At 45.5% G+C, this 22005-nt stretch overlaps 1 protein-coding gene across 5 annotated transcripts in view; it reads left to right on the top strand.

The window, feature by feature from the left end:
- The window catches only part of ANK3 (ankyrin 3), a gene marked incomplete at its 5' end in the record, with an annotated part of 441504 nt that overhangs the window by 349637 nt on the left and 69862 nt on the right, over window positions 1–22005 (top strand). For all 5 annotated transcript variants that reach the window (XM_080938021.1, XM_080938020.1, XM_080938019.1 and 2 more), the window contains 2 exons: window positions 7411–7534; window positions 12113–12215. In XM_080938021.1, the coding sequence (XP_080794147.1) occupies window positions 7411–7534; window positions 12113–12215 (227 nt within the window). The remainder of the gene's footprint in view (window positions 1–7410; window positions 7535–12112; window positions 12216–22005) is intronic.

The raw sequence follows: 22005 nt of genomic DNA, 5'->3' as shown, positions 1-22005 counted from the left end.
TCTGGAACTGTAGCTCACCCCTTTCAGAGGCTGACCTGTCAATCATTCCAGTTATTTATTGAGTACCCACGCTGTGCTGGGCAGTGTTCTGGGAACCACACAGGGAGCAAGGCAGCACCACCTGCGGCCTTCCGGGCACTTCGCTCATCACCACCGTCAGCATTACTTGCTCGGTGGACTTTGAGTTTCCGAGGTCCAGCAGAGGAGTCAGAACAAGGGCCTAATCTCCAACCTTTGTTATCCCATCTTTCTCAAATGCTCAGTGGCCTTGGATTACCTACCTCCATTGTTGCAGAGTGGTCTCCTAGGTCCTGACACAGAGATAGTCGTTGGAGAGAATTAAATGAGATAATACAGAAAGCACCAAGCACAGCACCCAGAACACGGTAAATACTCAATAAATAGCGGCATTGATTCTTGCGATCTGATCGCACCCTTCCTGTCCTGCAGTGAAGACTGATGGCTCACCTCTCAGCGCTTTTTGTGGTCTCTCTTTGCTGTGATCAAAAACACCAGTTTAAAGCTCAGCTCGAGCTGTCTAAGGTTGACTGCTAAGGGCCGGCGTGTGTCACAGTCAACTACCGGTTAATCAGTGGGCCGTGCAAATTACTCCTCTCTCGATTTTTCATGTCTTCTTTCTGTCTTGTCACCTTAGGCTTTGGGACTATTGTTTACCTGGAGGGGCTTTTGGGCTATTCCACCTTTTAATGTTTCAGAAAGCAATCTCTTGGTGGTGATGGTGGTGGCAGTTTAAGGGGTGGTGGTGTGGATTCTGCATTTCGCAAGACAAGAATTAAGCCCTTCTGAGTAAACTATAGTTTGGTTCAGCTATTTTGAGCAAGTTCCTCTGGGACTTGGGTCTCTGAGCAGATAGAGAAAGGACTTTGAGTCCCTAGAAAAGCAACAAATGGGTTTTGTGGTGGTGAGCTTGAGGTGGAAAAAGTTACAAGAAAGTTACACATTGAGGGAAGCGGGGAGGAGGGAGTGAAAGGAAAGAGAAGAGGGAGGAGGGAGGGAGAAAGGGAAAGAGGAAAAAGGGAGGGGAGAGACCTAGAGCCAGAAAATGTGTTCCCACATTGGGTCAAGAGCTGATTCTTTCTGCCCTGTAGCAAGGGTTGCTGAGGGCGCAGTGACAGTAGGATACAGGATGGGTTAACATGATCCAAGGAGTAAAAGTGCACCATTGGCTCCTTCCCAGCCCCAGTATCAGTTAGCACAGTTTTTTTTTTTCCTGTCCTTGTATCTGAGGATGTTCTCTCTTGTTTTCCACACAGAGTTTACAACTCTCTAGTCATCTCTAGCACAGATGTTTACAACATCTCTAGTCATTTCTCTCCATTCTGGCACCGGAAGGGGGGACATGGCCTGGCATGGTAATGACATACAGACAGTGACGTGGTCACTTGAGGGATGGCGGTTGTTCCGAGGTTCCCTTGTATTTGGTTAGCGTGGTATTGGAAACATTCCCTGCGTCCTGGTATCAAAGCTTAGAAGGGCAGCAGTGCATGATGGGAGCTCACCTGGTGGAATTGGCCATTTACTTGCTTAAGGTCTTCTTCTGTAATCCTGCTGTGATCACGGCTAACATACAGAGCTGAGGAGGGGCCTCTGGCATGCTGTGCAAGCACCGTGTGACCTCTGGACCTCATTTCTCCTTTCTATCTTAGTCGTCTGTTACAAAATAACAGCCTCTGCCTCCACTCGGCATCTTAATGCCGGCTTTCCATCCTTCTGTGGGCCAGCCGAGCTCAGGGATTGCCCTCCCTGCTCATGAGGCAACATCAGAAAGTGGCTGTGGCAGGAGTCACATGACCAGGTGTGCAAGGAGATGTGATTCAAAGTCCGGGTTCCTCAGCTCGAATGTCTAGAACAGCAGAGAACTGGCAAGCTCTGCCTCCTCCCCCTTTGCCTCTCTCTCCCTTTCCTTGCTTTTGTCTCTTTCCTCTTCTCTCTCTCTCTCCCTCCCTCCCCCCCCCCTCTGTGTGTATGTGTGTGTGTCTCCCTCTTTTTCTCTCCTCCTTTCTCTGACTCCCCCTTTCTCCCTTCCACCAACCTCTGCCTCCCTATATTACTGTTAGCATTGTTATTACCGTTATGACTGTGATAGTTGAATGTTATTCTTACATCAGACTGACCAGGGACAGACATTTCCAAGAGGCTCACTAAGAACCTGCAGAGTTTCTTCCTCTTGAACCTAGAGACCCTGGAAAACCATTTTCTGTTCAAAACTCTAGGCAAGCAGATTCAAGTAAGGGCCCTAGCCATGGGCCTAGACAGGCAGAGGACAGCAGGGTTCGGGAAGACTGGGTAGGGAGGGTAACTGGAGAGACAAACAGCTTCCCTGCCAGAACATAGTCAGGCCTATTTATAACAGGACTGTCCAGCCATTAATCCTAGCTCTCACAGAGGCTTCAAGCTGCCAATCAAGTGCGAAGCCAGGTACTTTCTTCTTGGGAAGTGAAAATGTAGGGCCCTTGATGCTTTATACAGATTTACAACAGCACTTCAGTAACAGAAGGAGTTTTTTTAAAGAACATAAATATTAATAATAATGTATACATAGTTAACCACACAGTTTAAATATTAAAGCATTACCTTTGCTGGCTTGTAAATATTTGAGCCTGGGAAGCAGCTGATGCCAGGTAATTTTGTTTTATTCTAAAGAGGATTAGAGTCAGCCATGAAATTGACTATAGTCCGTCTCACTCTAACCTCAGTATAACGGTGTCGTGCTAGGTGATAATTATGGAATGTTTTGCATGGAAGGGGAGGGGTAGTTTGGTTTTGTTGTTCCCGTTTCATGGTTTATCCGCAATGCCTGTGCTGAGTGTTGTGATAGAATCACGGCTCGAGTCTGGACAGACCACACCAGGCCAACATGGTTCCAAGTGGAAGAGGTTTATTGAGGACGATGGAGACAAAAGGGGGAGAGAGAGAGAGAGAGAGAGAGAGAGAGAGAGAGAGAGAGAGAGAGAGAAGAAAAAGAGGAGGGGAGGGTCTGCCTTTTATTTAAACTGTGATGTAACTGCTCCCAGGTAAAGGTGGGACCTAAACCAAATGTATGCTGGGAATGTGTGGCCATTGTCAATGGCAACAGATGCCCGGCTCCCTGTCGCCTGTGAATGACATCACAGCTGGGTTCGGAGGCAAAAGACCAACACTGAGTCTGTTGATACTGCCTTTTCTGGTAACTATATACCTTCATGGCACAAAACCTGTCACAGACCAAAAGTCCCGCAGGGTGAAGTCGTCCCTTTGCCCAAAATTTTAGTCAGTTTTCCAGGAAGTTGTAGGGAAGTCCTAGTTAGAATCACCTTTCATAAAGGTCCAAACCATGACTCGGAGATGTTAAATGATGAGGGTCTCTGTTCATAATGGCTAGAGCTTGAATATGAACCCTACCATACAAAGTAAATTAAAATGATAATTTTACTTTGACTTACAAGTTCCACATTCTGAAGGAGAAGAAATTGTGAGGACAGGTTTACTGCCTGTCTGCAGACCACGTGGTCATATCTTGATTCATCTTTGACCAGTATTCACAGCTCCCACCCTAACCCTACCCAGGGCTTCTCATGGTTTTTTGGTGTCCATTCTGAAATCTAAGGATGAGAAAATAAAAATGTGGGTTTACAAGCCATGTTTGCCCTCCATCAAGTTTAATCCCAAGAGAACTCTCAATCATGGAAGCATGCAGATTTGGAAATACAAGCACAACCAGCCTTTCCATTCATTATTAATCACCAATTCCAAAACTATAGGGCACTTTGAATATGCAATCCATCTGAGACCTTCTTAGGCCATATGAGAGGCTAGGCTCAGGCCCAGACACCCCGGGTAGGAACGCCCCTCTCAGATGGTGAGCAGAAAATAAGAGGAAGAAATTAGTCACGTGAGAAAGAACACACACCCTGCCCAGGCTCAGAGTCTAAGAGTTTAAGAATCTGCAGAGACTGAAGGAACTAACTCCTGGCAGGTGGGCAGGCTGTGGTGGAAGGTTATTAGTTGAGTACTGGGGAGCAGGGTGGGGGTGGGGTGGAGCACTCCACATCTCAGGTTCCTGGGAAGCACACCTTGTGTAAAACGCTTTACAAAACACGTTGGCTTGTGGATTTTAAATATGGAAAACAAAAACAGCCTAGCATTCAGACATTTCTCTTCTCGAAGCCTGGCTTCCTTCCCACTCCTGTAGTTTCCGTGTGGCTTGCAGCGGATTAAAACAGATCGTAACATTGAGGAGTCGTATCCGTTCGCTCATTCATGATCGCAGAGAGCTCTGCTCCCCACTTGCCCGCTACAGATTCAAATCTCTCTGTATTTAGGTAACAGACCAAGAGGGTAGACGGATGGATGGGGAAGGGCTCATCCGGGCTCCACCCCTAACTGGGGAACTATTGGCTGTAGATAGTAACTGGTCAGGAAGAGACACTCTTCTCTGGGGGGTGTGGCCAGGGGTGTGGCCACAGGTAAGTTACTTCTGCTTCATTGGCTCACCCTTGTAGCTATGGGCTGCACTGATGAGACACTGTTTTAAAAAAAAAAAAAAAACAAGCAGTGAAAGGACGGGGGGGGGGGGGGGGGTATTGGAATAGTGAAATGGCGGGGAAGGGGGAGGCAAATATGACCATGTTGCATTGTGCACATAAAATCCTCAAAAAGTAAATTTAAAAAACAAACTTAAAAAAACAAAACAAAAGGCATGCTGGGCACATGGGCGCACATTGCTAACATCCTAGACTAACTACCCAGCTATTCTGGTGTGTACATCAGAGGGTGCCACAGAAATGGCCTCTCGGTCGTACCACAGTGGAACCTGCAGAAAGCTGGCTAGATCCTCACTGCCTTCAGAAGCAGGATGCTTCCTCATAAGAGAGAGGCCGCACGTTTCAGAGGAGAGACGTTTTACTAGGAAGGTTGGCAGGGTCACCTCCCGGGCCCAGTGTTCTCCTCCTGGCCACTGTCACCCCACTCTTTGGAAGCCCTCTTAGGAGTGAGAAGCAATAAACAGAGACTCCCTGGACCCCAACTCCAGCAGAACACTTCCCCAGCCTTCCTTCTCTCTGTCTGTCTCTGTCAGTCTGTCTGCCCCCCCCCCACACACACACACACTCTCTGTTGATCCGTGTGTTTGATCTGAGGCGTCCTGGGAATTCTAATGTCACAGCTGCTTCCCTAGCCCCACAGTTTCCCAACCTCCACCCAAGGGCAGGCCCTCCCTTCTTTCCTGCCCTCCTTCCACCTGACAGGGACCATAAATAACAGAGGCTCCCGGTGTTCCCAGCCGAGAACAAAGTTGAAAGTTTGCCTGCTCCTGGCCACTCCTGCTCCGGGCCCTTCTTTGTTTTCTCCCTGGGTTTGTTTTTCTTCTACCTGGCTTGGCTGTTTCTTCATCCACTTTTGAGAAGAGTCTCCTGTCTCCCAGTTACAAGTATGTCCAGGGCTCTCAGGACTTGTGAGGGTCCCAGCTACTCAGCGGCACTGGTATCAAGTTACTGAAAGTCTACACCCAGGCAGTCCACATATTTACATACAAATAACTCCTGGGTTTGCATTTATGTCACTATTGGGTCCTGCAAGAGGCTTGCCAGAGCGTCCTTAATCCAATCAGAAGGCACTTTGAAAGGATGTCCGTGGAGCAGTCAGAAGAATGTTCGTCGCTACTTAGTGTTGCCACACAAAATTTTTCAAATGTTTCGATCTGAGATTATTTCTTTTTTAATCTTCGGAGTTAAAAAGTGAGGAATGATGTACAGTTGCTCAGTGGCCTGCGACAACTTGGAGATGCAGAGGGAACCGGTGCAGCGCTGGTGAAGAAGCTCTGACTAGGAAAGGGTTTGGATCCACAACAGGCTGGTGTGGTGTGGATTGGGGCTGGTGTGGACCGCTTACTTTAAACCCCTGCATAAGGAATTCCTGGAAGTCTCCTGAAAGCACTCCTCAATTGTCGTGGTGGAAATGGCTTTGCCACACAGTAAGATCTTTCTTTAATTCCTGCTTGGTGGGTGCCGGTTTGGTCTCTAAGGGTGAAATATGCAAATACCCCTCCCTTGTAAATACTTAGAGTGGTGTGGTAAGGAGCCCCACCAGGAAAGCGATGTTTAGCTTTTTACATTTGAAAAAAAAAAAAAAAAAGTAGTTGCCAGTGTGTTTCAAGTCCTGATTGGTTGCTAAAAAATTGAGCTCCTGCAGTTTCGAGAGTTGAAATGAATGGGAATTGTAAACTGTAGTGAACAGAATAGTGAGAGCCAGGTCGCTTGCCTCTGTGAGAACCTAGCGTATACACATTTGGAATCTCTTTTGGCCAGCCAGCTTGTATCTAATCTAGAAAGGGAAGAAAAGTAATTTTAAAGAGAGACCCGGTTTACCCGCGTAGAGGGAACTCTGCGCCGCCTGTGCTATCCTTTGGGAGGGTTGGGAACTATCCCAGAGGGCAAAAGACGATTGAAAAACCTGCCCCGTTGCTCTTGGAATGTGGTTTTCCGTGTGAGATCACTAGGCACACAGAACTCGGAAGAGCATTTTTGCATGCATTAACTCTTTGTGTGGGTAGTTAGGATGCAGTTCTGTGGTCCCCCTTTCTGGCTGCAGGAGCCCCCTCGTTCAAGGCGTTCGTAGAAGGCCGAGTTAGTTGCTTTGCAAGTAGACTTCAAGCGGTGGGAACAGCTGAGCTGACTCATTCATCTGAGAGGTTTAGAAACGGTTCAAAATGAATGTGCGCCAAGGTCTTCCAGGCAGGTGGGTACAGCCGCCACCATTAACTTACAAAACTCAGAATAGAAATGTCCCAGCCTGAAGTCCTATGAGTAAACTTGGTTTAAAGAACAACCGGTGGCTTTCCCAGGCAGGCGAGATAGCTCAGTTGGTTTAAACGCACTTGCTAAGCCAGAGTACGTTTGATCCCGGAACCCACATAAATGGAAGGAGAGAACTGACTCACACGGTTGCCCTCTGACCTCCACAGGTGCACTTTGGCATGTGCACACTCACGCACACAGTCGATAACTAAATAAAGCCATTCCCTTCCCTCACTTTAAGGACAGTGTTAGTGACATAGGCCACATTGTGTAGGCTTTGCCATTCAAACAAGATGTCGTCATCATGGGTGGTAAAGGGGGAAAACTCATCTGATAGAGAAATTCCATCTCTAACTGAACCTTGGGGGGGGGGTGCGGGGACAGGGCAGGGGTCATGCTTACATTGATCATTAACACTAGCTGAGCTTGCTACTCTGGTTGGCCCCTGCAATGGAGAACTAACCTCTCTCTTCACTGTTTCTTTCTGTATGGCAGTTAAAAAAAAAATCTACAAAGGCACCGGGAAAGGAGATAAGACCATGAGCGTCAGTTTTCTCCCCGATTGCCACATAAGTCGAGAGGGAGGGTTTCTGACTGGCTTGTTCTCCACCTGCAGGTGAAGATGCCATCACAGGGGACACTGACAAGTATCTCGGGCCACAGGACCTTAAGGAGCTGGGCGATGACTCCCTGCCTGCCGAGGGTTATGTGGGCTTCAGTCTTGGAGCCCGTTCTGCCAGGTACTATATTATTGCTTGGGGATTGTTTTTTTCTTTTTCAGAGTTTGCTTACAACAACCATGATCTGTCACGAGCCAGCATCATTTCCATCCTCCTCATGATGCCAGAATGTGCTCTTTGGATGCAATGTGAATTCTGTGGAATGTTCTTGATGTGAACACACATGTGCACACACACACACTCACACACACACACACGCTCTGTTATTTTTTTTTCCCTTGACATTAGCAGCGTGTAGTCTCATGTGCTAGAACAGGTCAATCTTTGCTCTTTCTTTCTCCCACTTTGCAGTTGGCTTCCAAGCCTGGTTACCACATGAGCTCCCTGATAAAGGGGCAAAACCCAGCCCTGAGTCTCATGTTTCAAAAGTAGTTTGCTCCAGGCTGGAAGACCTTTCTAGTTAGGATACGTAAGAAATTTGTATATGGATCGTTTGCTATACTGGTTAGTGAAGAATTAATTCATGGTTGCTAGGCAGCACCTTGATGATAAAAACAAATGGTAAGCTGTCTGCTATGCATAGGCAATTGGGGTTGTGCCATTAGAGTGTTGGTCAACGGTCCTGTGAGGAGTGTGACTGTGACTTATTGAGAGTCACAGTCAGCAATGGCACTAATTCAGTGCTTACAGCTGAAGGGAGAAAGCCTTGACTCACAAGCCACTCACTGTGTAAAGGGACAGGACCTTGTCCAAAAGGCTGGGAATTCTTTTCCCCTGGTGTGGCTCAACAGCGTGTTTGCTGACTGTCAAGTTATTTTAAAGCTAATAATTAAACCTTCTGAGTGAGAGCCCCGAGGACATTTTCCTATGGTTTAGGAATCTGCTGTAAAAAGTTTCATTGTCTAGTAGTAAATGGTACTTCCCACAAAGTAAACCTTGGGGATTGTTCCCAGTGTGGTTACTGAAACCAGTTTAGACACCGCATGGCCTTTTCCTCAGAATCTCAACGTGAGCTAGGAAAAGTTTTTCTTTATTAAATACATTCCTAAAAGGCTTACAAATCTGATTGGAGCAGGTGTCACCAGAAAGAAGAGACAGGGGAACTTTTAAAATGTGCAGTATTTCAATAGCAGGTTCTCTGAAGTTATAATAAAAACATCTGGGCCCTTCCAGGATCTTGATTTTGTCTTTTATATAGAATTGGGTACCATTTATATCCCGTAGCAAGCTTCTTTCTTCCTTCCTTGCTAGAAAATTCTAGCCATTGGCTTCCAGTGGGCTATGAAACCTGAGTATTGCCTCTTGTAATTTTTTTTTTATCTTGAAATAATTTTAAGGATTTTTCTGTCTCTGATTTTGACTAAGCAATTCCCAATCAATGTGACACGTATGCCATGTTTTTTCACATTGGCAACTCTCGTTTTGCTCAGAGGCATATTTTTCATGGCGTGTGTTTATAGCTATCTCTTTAAACAATGAATAATTTAATGTTTCTAGATCATATGGTTAGAGCATTATCAAGTCAATTCTGAGTGCAACATTTAAAGGGACATTCACTGTATGATTCATTCAACTATAACATTTGTGTTTTTTTTCTTTTCTTCCCCCTGTCTGATTTTATTTTTACATTCCGTTTCTCCTGATTTTACTTTTTTCCCCCTAAAAATACTTTAAAATAGTCCCAAGATAAGGTAAGAAATGTGGCGCTTTTGTAGTGTTTCCTCTGCCTGTCCCCAACCCATATTGCCATTTTTTTTGTTTGTTTTTTTTTTTTTTTTTTTTTTTTTTTTTTGATGTTGAGCATTTGTGCTGTGCTGGCCTGCAATGTGCTTTTTTTAAAAGAAAAAAGTTTTTTTTTTTTTTTTTTTTTGTTTTAGAAAATCAGTTTGCTTGGGAAAGGGGGAAAAGTACAAATCTATGAAAAGGAATCTTACCTACATAATAGTGAACAGACACTCCCTTAGCAAGTTTTGTAGAATGCACGACCCAGGTAAAAAGGGTTTGTTGGTTCTAAAGGAAAAGTCCAGTCTGTTTGCTGGTGGCTGCTTGTTTGAGCTGTCCTAGATATCCCAATAACATTTTAGCCCAAGGAAGCATGGTTTTCTAACCAGTCCTGCATCTAACACGATGGCTACAAATAATCTCTCTGACCATAGTTTTAAAAAAAACCAACTGAAAGTTGCTTGCATGGTGTCAGTGCACACCTTTCATCCCTGCCCCCACTCTGGAGGTGGGGGCAGTTGGTTCTCCTGAGTTTGAGGCTAGCCTGGTCTACAGAGCAAGTTCCAGGACAGCCAGGGAAGGCTACAGAAAGGAGCCCGGTCTTGAAAAAAACAAAGCAAATGCAAAACAACAACAAATCAACCTAGAGCTTTCTAGACTCCCTTTGTGTAAAATAGTCAACATTTTTCTGGTCCTGAGTGTACTGTGGTGAATCAGGGCCTTGGGGTGATGTTCAGTGGCTTTCCTGGGCTCTATCTGCCTGGTAGAAGCAGGTCTGGGATGATCCTTGGGAATCACGACTTGAAGCATTTCTGTGGCTAGGACCAAGTCGGAGCTCTGACCTGAGCTGCCACTCACGGACAAACAGGGAGGCAAAGGATCTACAAATCTTAGGTTTGAAAGCCAAAAGGATCACAATTATGTAACCCCTCTTAAACGCTTTTAAATGTTTGCCTACATACGATACAGTTACGGCCCACCTCTGACATATCACGGAATTCGGGTCCCGATTTGAAGATGTGGTTTAGAAAATAAAAGGACAGTGAAGGGAAGCCTTCAAGCAAAGTGTCTGCTGTGGCGAAGGGGACCTAAGGGTCTAGGAAGAGGAATAAAAGGAAGAAACAAGGATGAGAAAGGACACTTGGTCACGTAACCCGTGACCAGCATGGCTAACTTAACTGTGCATCCCTGTGACTTTCTGGGGAAGCGCCTCTGTGCCTGGACGGTGCTGGACACAGTCAGTAAATATTTGCTAAGCGTGTTTGGTAACAGCCTCGGAATGAACGTTCGTGGTGAGTCAGAGCCTTGAGCATGGGATTCGGAGAAAGCTGAGGGTCCTGCAGGAAGACCCAGCCTCTGCTCAGCACTTTAGAATGATGCATGTAATGGCTGATGATGTTTCAACTAGCAGACACTGGGGAGAGAAGTCTCTCTGTGCAAAGCGGGCACGCACTCCTTTTTCTAGTCTTGGCTCTTTTCCGGTGTGCACTTGCTCACAAGGCAAAGACAATGCCAAAATTTGACTGAGTCAGCTGGGGGTGATGTCACAGAATGAGTGGGACTCTAGCTTAGGCCAACTTCATCAGTTAAATGGGCAATATTATGAAGCAAACTGACTAATTTCCCATGGCCCTCATTCCCTATACCAACAGGGACCCCAAGATAAAAGGGGTCAGTATGTGTTACACTAGTTGGAGTTATTTCATGGCTGAGAAATCAAGTCTAGGCTTTATCTCAGCTCTTTCCCGTCCTAAAGCCTTCATGATAGGGTTAGATAGGAAAGCTCGTCACAGAGGTGACAGAATATCCTTTTCTGAAAGCCTGCCAGTTAAGTACGGTAGCGTGAGTGGAAACTGGAGCTGTTCCTTGAAGCCACCATCCTCTTTCTCCCCAGAGGATCATGAGAAAGCCATTAACCCAGGACCCAGATTAGTGATAACCTGGCTTCACAGGACTTACATGGATGTATGTACCCTTAACGAAGATAATATTTTAGAATCATCCTCCCATATCCTCATAATCTACTGACTCAGTTTAAGGGTCCATGCAGGTAGAATGTGCATTGCACCCTGGAAAATTCAGGACAATCTCCGGGAGAGTTAGAAAGGGTAAGAGTAACTAGAAGAAAGAAGAAAAAAGTCAAACCAAGGGAACACGGGATTTGAATACAGGCTATGTGAATATCTTCTAGAACACAACCAACAAATGCATGTGGCTACGTTTCTATTTCCCTTCCTGAAACTGTCCTTGAGTGACAGCTCCAAACCAGAGCTCTTAGTATGCAAAGCCATAGGTGATTTCCAACGGTTCACTCACAGACCCCACCTCAGTAGACACGGTTCCATCTAAGTGTGAAAAGCAGCATAGTTGGACTGGGAAAAGGACCTCTAACAAAGTCTTCCTCTTAAGAAACACCCTCGTTGGGGCCATAGAGAAGGTTCAGTGGTTAAGAGCACTGGCTACTCTTCCAGAGGAAGGTTCAATTCCCAGCACTCCTATGGCAGCTCACAGCTGTCTGTTCCTCCAGTTCCAGGGGACTCCAACATCTTCACACAGACATACATGCAGGCAAAACACCAGTGCATATAAAATAAATCACAGAAAGAAAGATACTAGTGTTATCAGATAAAGGATCTCTTCAGTGCCATGCTGGTTCTGCACCATAGTGGAGTATCCAAAGTCACCATGTGTTTCATCTCAGATTTGACACCAAATTGGCCAAATTTTAAAATCTCAATTGTGAAATTCAGTCCATCTAGAGAATTAAATTTTGATACCTTTCTTTAAAAAAAAAAAAAAAAAGCACATTTGTTGGTATTTTTAGCCATCTTGCCTGTTCTTAAAGTTGCATGCCTTTATTTTCTTGCATCCCATCGTCACCTCCCACCGTTGAATGGGTGACTGTAAATACAACAGCCTCCGCTCCTTCAGTTCGGATAGGTCCTACACCTTGAACAGAAGCTCCTACGCGAGGGACAGTATGATGATCGAGGAGCTGCTGGTGCCGTCCAAAGAGCAGGTAAGCTCTGGGTCCCTTAACAGTGGCAGCTATCCACATCAATGCCATGTTGGTCCCTGTATCTATATCGATATCATCGTCTATATCTAATCTACACTTATATCTATGTAATCTACACCTATACCTATGTAATCTACACCTATACCTATATAATCTACACCTATCTATATCTATATCTAATCTGTATGTATACCTATATCTATATAATCTATACCTATATCTATATCTAATCTGTATCTATACCTATATCTATATAATCTACACCTATATCTATATAATCTATACCTATATCTATATAATCTATACCTATATCTATATCTAATCTGTATCTATACCTATATCTATATAATCTATACCTATATCTATATCTAATCTGTATTTATACCTATATCTATATAATCTACACCTATGTCTATTTAATCTATACCTATATCTATATCTAATCTGTATCTATACCTATATCTATATAATATATACCTATATCTATATCTAATCTGTATCTATACCTTTATCTACATAATCTACACCTATATCTATATAATCTACACCTATATCTATATAACTTATACCTATATCTATATAATCTACACCTATGTCTATTTATCTACACCTATATCTATATAATCCACACCTATATCTATATCTAATCTGTATCTATACCTATATCTATATAATCTACACCTATATCTATATAATCTACACCTATATCTATATAATCTACACCTATATCTATATAATCTATACCTATATCTATATCTAATCTATAGCTATATAAGCCATACCTATATCTATATAAGATATATCTATAGTTATATAGTCTATATCTATAGCTATATCTAATAATCTATATCATCTATGTCTAATCTATATTTGTATAATCTATGTCTAATCTATATTTATATCTATATATCTATAGCTTTATCTATATCTATACTTAATTTATATCTATACAATATATATCTTCATCTATATCTCTATATCTATACTATTTTTGATTTTGTGTTTGTACATTCACAACTACTGGCCATTTTAAGAGAACCATTAGCTATACCATAATCAGCGATGGCTCTCGTTTACAAGCAATTCCCCCGTATCCCATGAAGGGGAACTTGCGGTATCTTAGAATAGACAACCTATACCTTTCTTGTCTCTAACTCAAATACCTTTGCTGTTCAGTTAGCTGACTTTATTCACGGGTATGGTTCCTAAGTGAAGTGTGCATGTCCACCGGAAGTGTGTGACAAGCATCACTGATTAAATCAGTCCTGCTTCAGATCTGCTCAGCTCAGGGTTTCCTAAGGCATGGTGATATTTTCTGTTGTTCCAGCATCTCTATGGGTTCATTCATTGCTTGTTTAGTTTCTTCTCTCTGGTTTTATGGTTGATTGGGTAGTGCATGCTGTAAGCAGACCTGGGCACACAGGCCCCGCTGCACATGGATTGAGAATGGTTCTAGAAAAATGTAGAGATACACATACATGGTGGCTGGATTTGAATGATCACAGTAGGGTCCCAGTGACTGATGAATCTGCGTGGACCATAAACCAACTTGAAGGTAGCTTGTATCTGATGGCACAAGGTGATGACAGTCACCCACACCCAAGCTCGAGTTCTGCAATAGGTGGTCACCCTTTAGAGCACGCCCACGTGTCTGAGCATGCTGATGTCACACCCACGGGTGACCTCACAATGACCTTCAGTGAATGCTACATTACACTGGGTAGAAAGTTTTTAATAAGCAGGTCTTCCAGAGGGAAATAGAGAGGCTTTTCAGTGTCCGATATGAAAGAAAAATAACCTTTGTACAATGATATTAGGTGTGGCATATGTCATGGGTTTTAGGTGGGTGTAAGTCCGAGACAGCCCGTAGTAATAAACTAGGCTCTCTTGGGTGCCTGGTGTCACTAGTTGTTGGTAGAGACTTTTTCTGAAGAGCCTAGGATGCTCATCCTGGTTTTTTCATGTTCCCAGTTACGTGAGGTGTTAGACAATATATTGACGTTATTCAACCGACTGTGGACCCAGCATTCAAATATATGAGCCTAGGAGGGGCCGTTCTCATGTAAACTGCCACAGAGTGAGTGTGTGCGTGTGCATGCGTGCGTGTGTGTGTGTGTGTGCGTGCGTGTGTGTGTGTGTGTGTGTGTGTGTGTGTGTGTGTGCCCATTTGCAGAGGCCTGAAGTTAATATTGTTGGTGTCTCCTTGATTACTCTCCTTCTTAGTAATTGATGCAGAGCCCCTCCTGGAACCAGAGCTAACTAATATCACTAGTCTGGCTCGTCTACTTGCTCCAAGGAATCTTGTCTCCGCCTTCTGAGTGCTGCCCACCATGCTTTCCTGGCTGGGGCTAACACCACCCTCCCCTTTCACCTAGCTCCTCCTCCCCCTCCACCAGCCCCACTCCCACTCCCATCCCCACTACAGCAAATATCTTCATCCATGAAGACATCTACCCAACCACTTCCTTTCTGTTTAGGTTTTCCAAATGGTGATTGTTGGATTTGAGTGCCAGGCTATCTGGATATTCTATGTAGTCCCCCCCCCCCCACACACACACACTTTGTTCCTCTGAACACCTTTAAAATAACGTTTAAAAGAGGGAGGGAAACAAATTTTTGAGACGGTGTGTTAACTTGGAGGACAAGAAACAGAGGTTCTGGGAAGAGCAGCTGTCAGAAAAGAGCCTCCTGTTGCCCTGGGAGACCCTCAGAAGAACTGTTTGCTGAAGGTCTTGGGTACATTTGAATTCAAATCAAACAATGAAAACTGAATGGTCTGGGGCTGAAAAGAAGGTTCAGCTATTAAGAGTACTTTTGCTGAGGACCCAGGTTCAATCCCTAGCACCCACCTGACAGCTCACAACTGTCTGTAAATTCAGTTCCAGGGCATCCAGTGCCGCCTTCAGGTCTCCCCAAGAGCTTGGCACACTAGGGGAACACACACATGCGCATGGGGAAAACACGCATACGCATCGATTATACAAAGACAATAGGTAACTGTCTTTTCCCCCTCATGTCTGTGCTTACAGATCTCAGAAGATCCCTTCTCGGGGCGCTGTTAAGTTGGGGAGCATTGTAAACATTAAGCATTCCCGAGCCACTGATCCCTGGCTTGCTTTTAGGTTCAAAGCAACACATCACTGTTCAGCCAGAATTACTCTTGACAAATCAGGGTAGGAAATGGACACAAAAGAACTCGGTGAACTTTCTTGTACAGAACAGGCCCTGCCCTGGCTGAGAATAGCCTCTTCTTCATCCTGCTGACTCTCGAGTTTGTACATTAACCATAATTAAAGTACAGTTGAGAATCAAGGTGACCAGCCTGGGCCACCACCCCCTGACCCCAAGATCTTATTCCTATTGCTTTCAGGAAATACCCTGACAATAATAACTTAAGGATTGATTTTAGCTTACACTTCAGGACAAAGTCTGTCCAGTCTGTCTGTCCTTGCAGGAAAGTCAAAGCTTTTGAAGCAGCTGGTCACGTTGCTTCCACGGCCAGCAACCAAGAGCAATCAACACGTGGTCGCTAGTGCTAGGTTCACATTCTCAACTGATGAGGTTTTGGATCCCCGCCCTAGGACATGGTTCTACCCACACTAACCACAATTAAGATGCATCTTCCCACATCAACTCCGCCTCCCAGTCATTACTAGAGGGCCCATCTTCCCATCAATTCTTGATCTGTCAAGTTGACATTTAACATTAACCGTCACACTGCGCCATCCCAGGATCTCATTCTGAGTAAAGACAAACGTGGATGCCGCAGCCTGAGAGGGCATGAGAGAGGTCAGCATCCGCTATCCACCCGACCAGGCCTCAGTCACAGTGAGTCTATGAACCGCTCTCTTCTTTCCCCATAGGAACATTTCCTTTCAGCTATCCCCCACCCCCCAGAGTCATCCATGAGCCCCACTTTGGGCATAAGAGTAGAATGGTAAATTCATCTGTCAGCACCTTCTAGACAGTTTTCCCCGCCCGTGAGAACTTTTTGCTCAGTTCCTGACTCAGTTGGTCTGGGCAGGACCAGGCATGGGAATTTCAGTGTACCTGCGAATTGAATTGTGTTAGATGCCACTGGCCCAGAGGGCTTATAACTGCAGGTGCACAAAGGAATCCCTTATGGGATTAAAAACAAAAGATGCCCACTGAGAGACTCCCCCATGGCTGGATCCTGAGAGCAGGTGGTTTCTAAAGCTCCAACGTCGATTTTCAGATTGTCCATCCAGATAGGAAACATGGGCTACAGTCAGATGGTCGTGGCATCTGACTGTAGCCCGTTGTCTCCACCCCAAGCTCCTCCACACCACACCCACTGACTCAGACTACATCAGCACTGAGCACGTGCAGACCTCTGCCATTGCTCCCTGGTTAGAAGGCAATGGGACTGCAGCAACTGCAGCTGGCATTCTACATATCTAGGTATGGTTAAAGTGCATGGGAGGGTAGGTGTAGGTTTTATTAGGATAATTCTGCAGTCTTCTGAAATGAACTTGGGCACCTGAAGATGAGAGCGCTGGGTGGGGCAGGAATCCTGGATTTCTCCTATGGCAGCTGTGTATTGATCAGTCACCGTTTAGTGTATTGGTTTTTAAGCCCCGGTGTCTGTGTGTCCGGTTGTCTTAGAGTGACAACTGTATTCCAGGCTGAGAATGTGGTCCCAGTTGGTTAAAATGCCCAGCTAGCATACCTGGAGTCACCAACACTACATAAACCCAGGCATGGTGGCACAGTCCCTGAGAGATGAAGGCAGGAGTTCAAGGGCATCCTTTACTACAATAGGGAGTTCAAGGCCAGCCCAGGTCCTTGAGATCCTATATCAGACCAGCCAAGCAGGAAGGGTTAGGGAAATGGTTCAGTGGGTGAAGGTAGCCTGCTGACCTGCTGACCTACAATCAATCCCCCAGAACTCACATAGCAGAAGCCGTGGCAGGCTCTGGTGGCATTTCTCTGTCAGATCACTTTAAAAAGAGTGGCATCTCCTCCTCACCTCCAAGGATGAGACCCAAATATGGCTACTAGGGGATTTCTCCTCTTGCAGGGAGTCTTAACAGCAAATGCTTACCCCCGGCCCCACCCCCGAAAAAGTGAATTGGAGCCAAGCCAACCTAGTAAGACTCAAATTTGCATAGGCCTTCAAAAAGTGTGTGTGTGTGTGTGTGTGTGTGTGTTGTGCACATGTGTAGAGGTCAGGGGACAACTCAGGTTGCCAGGCATGGTTGCAAGCTTTCTTATCCACTGAGCCATCTCGCAGGCCACGTCTAGCCTTTGGAGAAACAGGCTGAACCATAAAGACAACTACCACCAACATTTCTGGCAGTAGAGCACTAGAGCTGCCAGATGCAGTCCTACCTGCAGCAAGAACCAGAGACTTTGATTGAAACCAGTAACTCACTTTCGACCGGCCCACATCCCTGTGGGCTCTGGGTTCCCTGTCTTTACTAATAGTCCAGCAGTGGAATCTGATGTAAACACCCACACGTCCAGACCAACACTGAAAGGCTTCCGGCATTTTAAAGTGATAGACACTAATTATAGCAGGCCTTTTTAGATAAATCGAATGTTAGCAGAATAAAAAGAAGGTAAGCTGAGCTTTTGATCCTTTAAGAGAATAGCTATTAAAAAAAAAAGTGAGCATCCCTTGCACTTCTGTGCACTTAGGGACAGTGTGAAGAGAGAAGTGGGACTGATGCCCCGCCCCCTACTGATGCCCCGCCCCCTTCTCTGCTTGGATTGCCTTCCTACTGCAAGCTTCCTTTTTTAAGTCTGTTAGCTTTGATTCCATAAACGTTGCAGTTTTCTCTTAACCCAGCGAGTTCCCAAATAAGTGATACAGGACTATTTAGCAGCTCTGAGGTACAACAACTAAGCAGTACTAATATATTTTAATCCTCTAAAATAATCTGGCTATCTCCCAGCCAAAATTTCCAAGATACTGGCTTTCTCTGCTCCAACTGTTTTCTTCTGATGTCTCTTGGACCCTGTCTCCTCTGGCTAAATCACCACTTTCTCTATCTCCCTTCCCGTCCCCTGGCTGGGAGGAAGGTAGCCCCTATTCCCTCCCCTGCTTATTCAGTGACTAATCAGTTTCTTTATTGAGACTATTTATTTGAGACTATTATGATTTCCTGTGTCATGTGACCCATTATGGGCTGTTGGACTATTTGATGTCGTAGCTCATACTATGCAAGCTGGAGGGGTCCTGCAGCAGAAACTGCGCTCGCTTTCTCAAAACCTTGACATTTTCACCAGGCAGTGATGGTGTATGACTTTAATCCCAACACTGGAAAGGCAGAAGTAGGCAGATCTTTGAGTTGGAAGCCAACCTGGTCTACCAATCGAGTTCAGGATAGCCCAAGCTACACAGAGAAACCCTGTCTCGATTGCATTACACCAATCATCTCAGCAACGGGAGGAAACGCTTACAGGTTTCCTTCTGTGTCTCACCGCAGCCACCCCCACTCCCACCATCCTTGCTAACTCTGCTGTTTCTTCTGCTTATGCAACCTCTAAGCGGGACTCAGAAAAGGGACCACGGTGGCAGAAGAGAGTCAGCTTCAAATGAAAGATTTGCTAGATAGTCCCCAGGGAGATAAGCACCTTGCCTGGTGACATTTAATATGTTGCTTTCTTCCTGGAAGTGCTTGGCCAGCAGTTACCTGGGGAATCCACTCAACACCTCCCAAAGATGGCTCGGTAAGATTACGGGGTCTGTTTTAAGGCAGAGATGTTGGTATTGTGAGTTTAAGTCTGTGGGGTTAGTTAGCAGTGATGTGCTGACCGGCTCAGCTTACAGGCCGGCCTTGGTTAACCTTCTGTTGAGCACTGCTAAATTAGATAGAAATCAATCAGATTTGGAAATCTAAATGAACCCTGCTTCGTTCGTTATAGCTTAAATTCTAGTCTCCACATAAGCCTTAGTGGGGCATGACAGCACACACTTGTCACCCCAGCTACTGAAGTTTGAGGTCAACCTGGTCTTCAAAATGACAAGCAGAAAGAAGCCAGAGATTTAGTTCAATGGTAAAGAACATCCCCAGCACCACCTCCCCCAGACAGCCCTGGGGCCCAGTGTTCAAATACCTGAGCCTATTGGGGACAGTTCTCAATAAAGCACCACAGCACCCATGAACAGATACTGTCGTTTATTGACTCGTTTACTTGGCAGTGTGTGCACAGCCTGTATTTGTGTGTGCCACAGCTCATGTGTAGAGAGATCAGAGGACAGCTTTGTAGGGCTCTTGTTTCTTGGGCTGTCTGTGCGCAAGCTTCTGGGCAGTTCTCTGCCTCCCCATTTTTTCTCTCAGGAGCTCATGATTTTCCCCAAGAGTTGTAGGGACCTTAGTTCTAGCCACACTAGGACTGGGGACTTCGACTCTGAAAAGAATGTCAGGACCAGCCAGTCTGAAGCAGGGAAGGGGGGATTTATTGAAGACAGGCTTAACCGCAGGGGTTAGGAGTAAGAGCAGAGCTAGGAAGAAAGGCAGCTGACCCAGGGTCCCTGGGAGAGTCCAAGCTCCTTCATTATTCCCATAGCAACAGCCTTTAGTGGAATTTAGTGGATTTGACAGTACTGTCTTATCAGTGGCAGGTTGCTGAGGACACCTGATAGGGTAAAAGCCACAGGGAGTCTTTTTGTGTGCGAGATTCAGGCTCTGTCTGGGGACATTGACGAAGTCCTCCTGCCCAAGGTCACATGCCTTATGCCCGAGACACTATCTTATTGTTCATTATCTAGATGATATCTATGAAAGCAACAACGAGATCACAGTCCTTTACAACCAACCTTGATTATTCTGGGATTCTTTGTAGCTTGGAGGGGCTTTGGGTCCTTTTCCTTCTCATGTCTCTGAAGATTTGCTCCTTCTGTCCTGCCACAGGAATGTTCAGGGTACAGATCTTTACAACCATATCTGGCTTTCTACATGGGCTCCAGGGGCCAAACTCAGGTCACCCCAAACATCTGTCTCTGCACCACCTCACCCCAGTGCTGGGGTTATAGCCAAAGCCCACCATACTCTGCTGAAATAAGTGTTATCTGCACTCTACAGACAGAAGCATGGGGCTGGGGAAGAGCTGAGACTTGAACCCCCATCTGCTTCCTGACTCCTCTTAGGCAGCCAAGTTACCCTGACCCAGTGTCAGGCCTGTCTTGAAGCACACTGGGGAGGGGGCGGGGAGAGGAGGTTCCACCTGGCACCAGAGTCTCTTGTTCTCTTGCTACTTGGAAGGCAAGTGCTCTACACTGAACAACCTCTGTAGTCTTGATTTCAACCTAGCCAGTGTTGTTTCATGCAGTGGTTGCTCTCACCTCCCTCCCCTGTGGTCTGGAGAGGGCCCAGACCCTAAAAGTTTGCACAGAGAGATGCAACATTACATCAGTGTAAGAAGCAATGCTCTCCAGCTATTTATGCCTTGTGCATTAGACTAGCGTGTATTTCTAATTGATGCTATTCTCCACCAGTGGAAGGAGCCAGAATAAAATATATAAAGGTAGGTTTGTTGGGAAGCTGTTGTTAGACAGGTTCACCGATCCCAAGGAATGAGGCCAGGGAAGTTGCCGTGAGGGAGAGAGAGGGGTGGAAGAAGGAAAAGAGCATGTTCACACAGGGGGAGAGAAAATTCAGAAATGCAGAGAGACGGGGAGAGAGAGCAAAATGTCTGCATCATATAGGGAAGAGGTTCTGGGAGGTAGGCAGCCCAGCCTCTACACTGGAAAGTCCCATGTAAGGACTGAGGGAAGCTGGGAGAACCTGGAAACCAGGTCCGCTCTGGTGTGTTAAATAGGCATCTCAGCTGCTTGCTACGGGTCTGAATCCCAACAAAAATAATAAGGATTCTTTTCAGATGAGCTGAGATACATATCAGATAATCAGTCTAGGCCTTTACTTAGAGGTTTGTTTTGTGTGTGTGTGTGTGTGTGTGTGTGTGTGTGTGTGTGTGGGCGCACGAGTACATGCATTATTTGGGTGTCGACAGACACAGGGGCATCAGATTCCTTGGAGCTGGTATTAAGAATGGCACCACCATTGCTGGGAACTGAACTCTAGTTCCCTGAAGAGCACTAGGTTTTGCCTATTGGGTTTATAAAAATATGGTTTATTTATTCTTATGTGAATTGGTGTTTTTCCTGCGTATATGACCGTACTGTATGCGGGCTTTGGATCTCCTGGACAGACCATCATGAGCTGTCATGTGGGTGCTGGGAATTGAACCTGGATCCTCTGGAAAAACTCAGTGCTCTTAACCACTGCGTCATGTCTCCAGCCCCATAACTTTTTTTGCAGGGGGGGGGTGTTTTTTCAAGATGGGGTTTCTCTGTGTAATCCTGGCTATCCTGGAACTTGCTCTGTAGACCAGACTGGCCTCAAAATCAGAGATCCACCTGTCTCTGCCTCCTGAGCTGTGGGATGAAAGGCGTGCACCACCACACCTGGCTTCCCATCATGCTCTTTAATGTAGGCCGGCCACTGGAAAGTAGGGAAGCTGCAATGGGTAGAGACCTTAGCACCAACCTATAGCATGAAGGAAATCTGTTCATTTGTAGATAGTAGAGCAGTGGTTCTCAACCTTGTGGGTCACAACACTTTTGGGGGCATCTCCTGTTAGATATTTACATTATAAAGTATAACAGCAGCAAAAATTACAATTACAAAGTAGCAATGAAATAATTTTATGGTTGAGGGTTACCACAACATGAGGGACTGTGTCAAAGGATCCCAGCATTAGGAAAGTTGAGAACCACTGCTTTAGAGGTTAAGTGCTCTCCTCTCTCTCTCACGCTCACCCC

Source organism: Micromys minutus, assembly GCF_963924665.1.
Source record: "Micromys minutus genome assembly, chromosome: 25".
Taxonomy (NCBI): Eukaryota; Metazoa; Chordata; class Mammalia; order Rodentia; family Muridae; genus Micromys; species Micromys minutus.
Note: the sequence above shows the minus strand (reverse complement) of the source record. Positions and strands in the feature narration are given on the sequence as shown.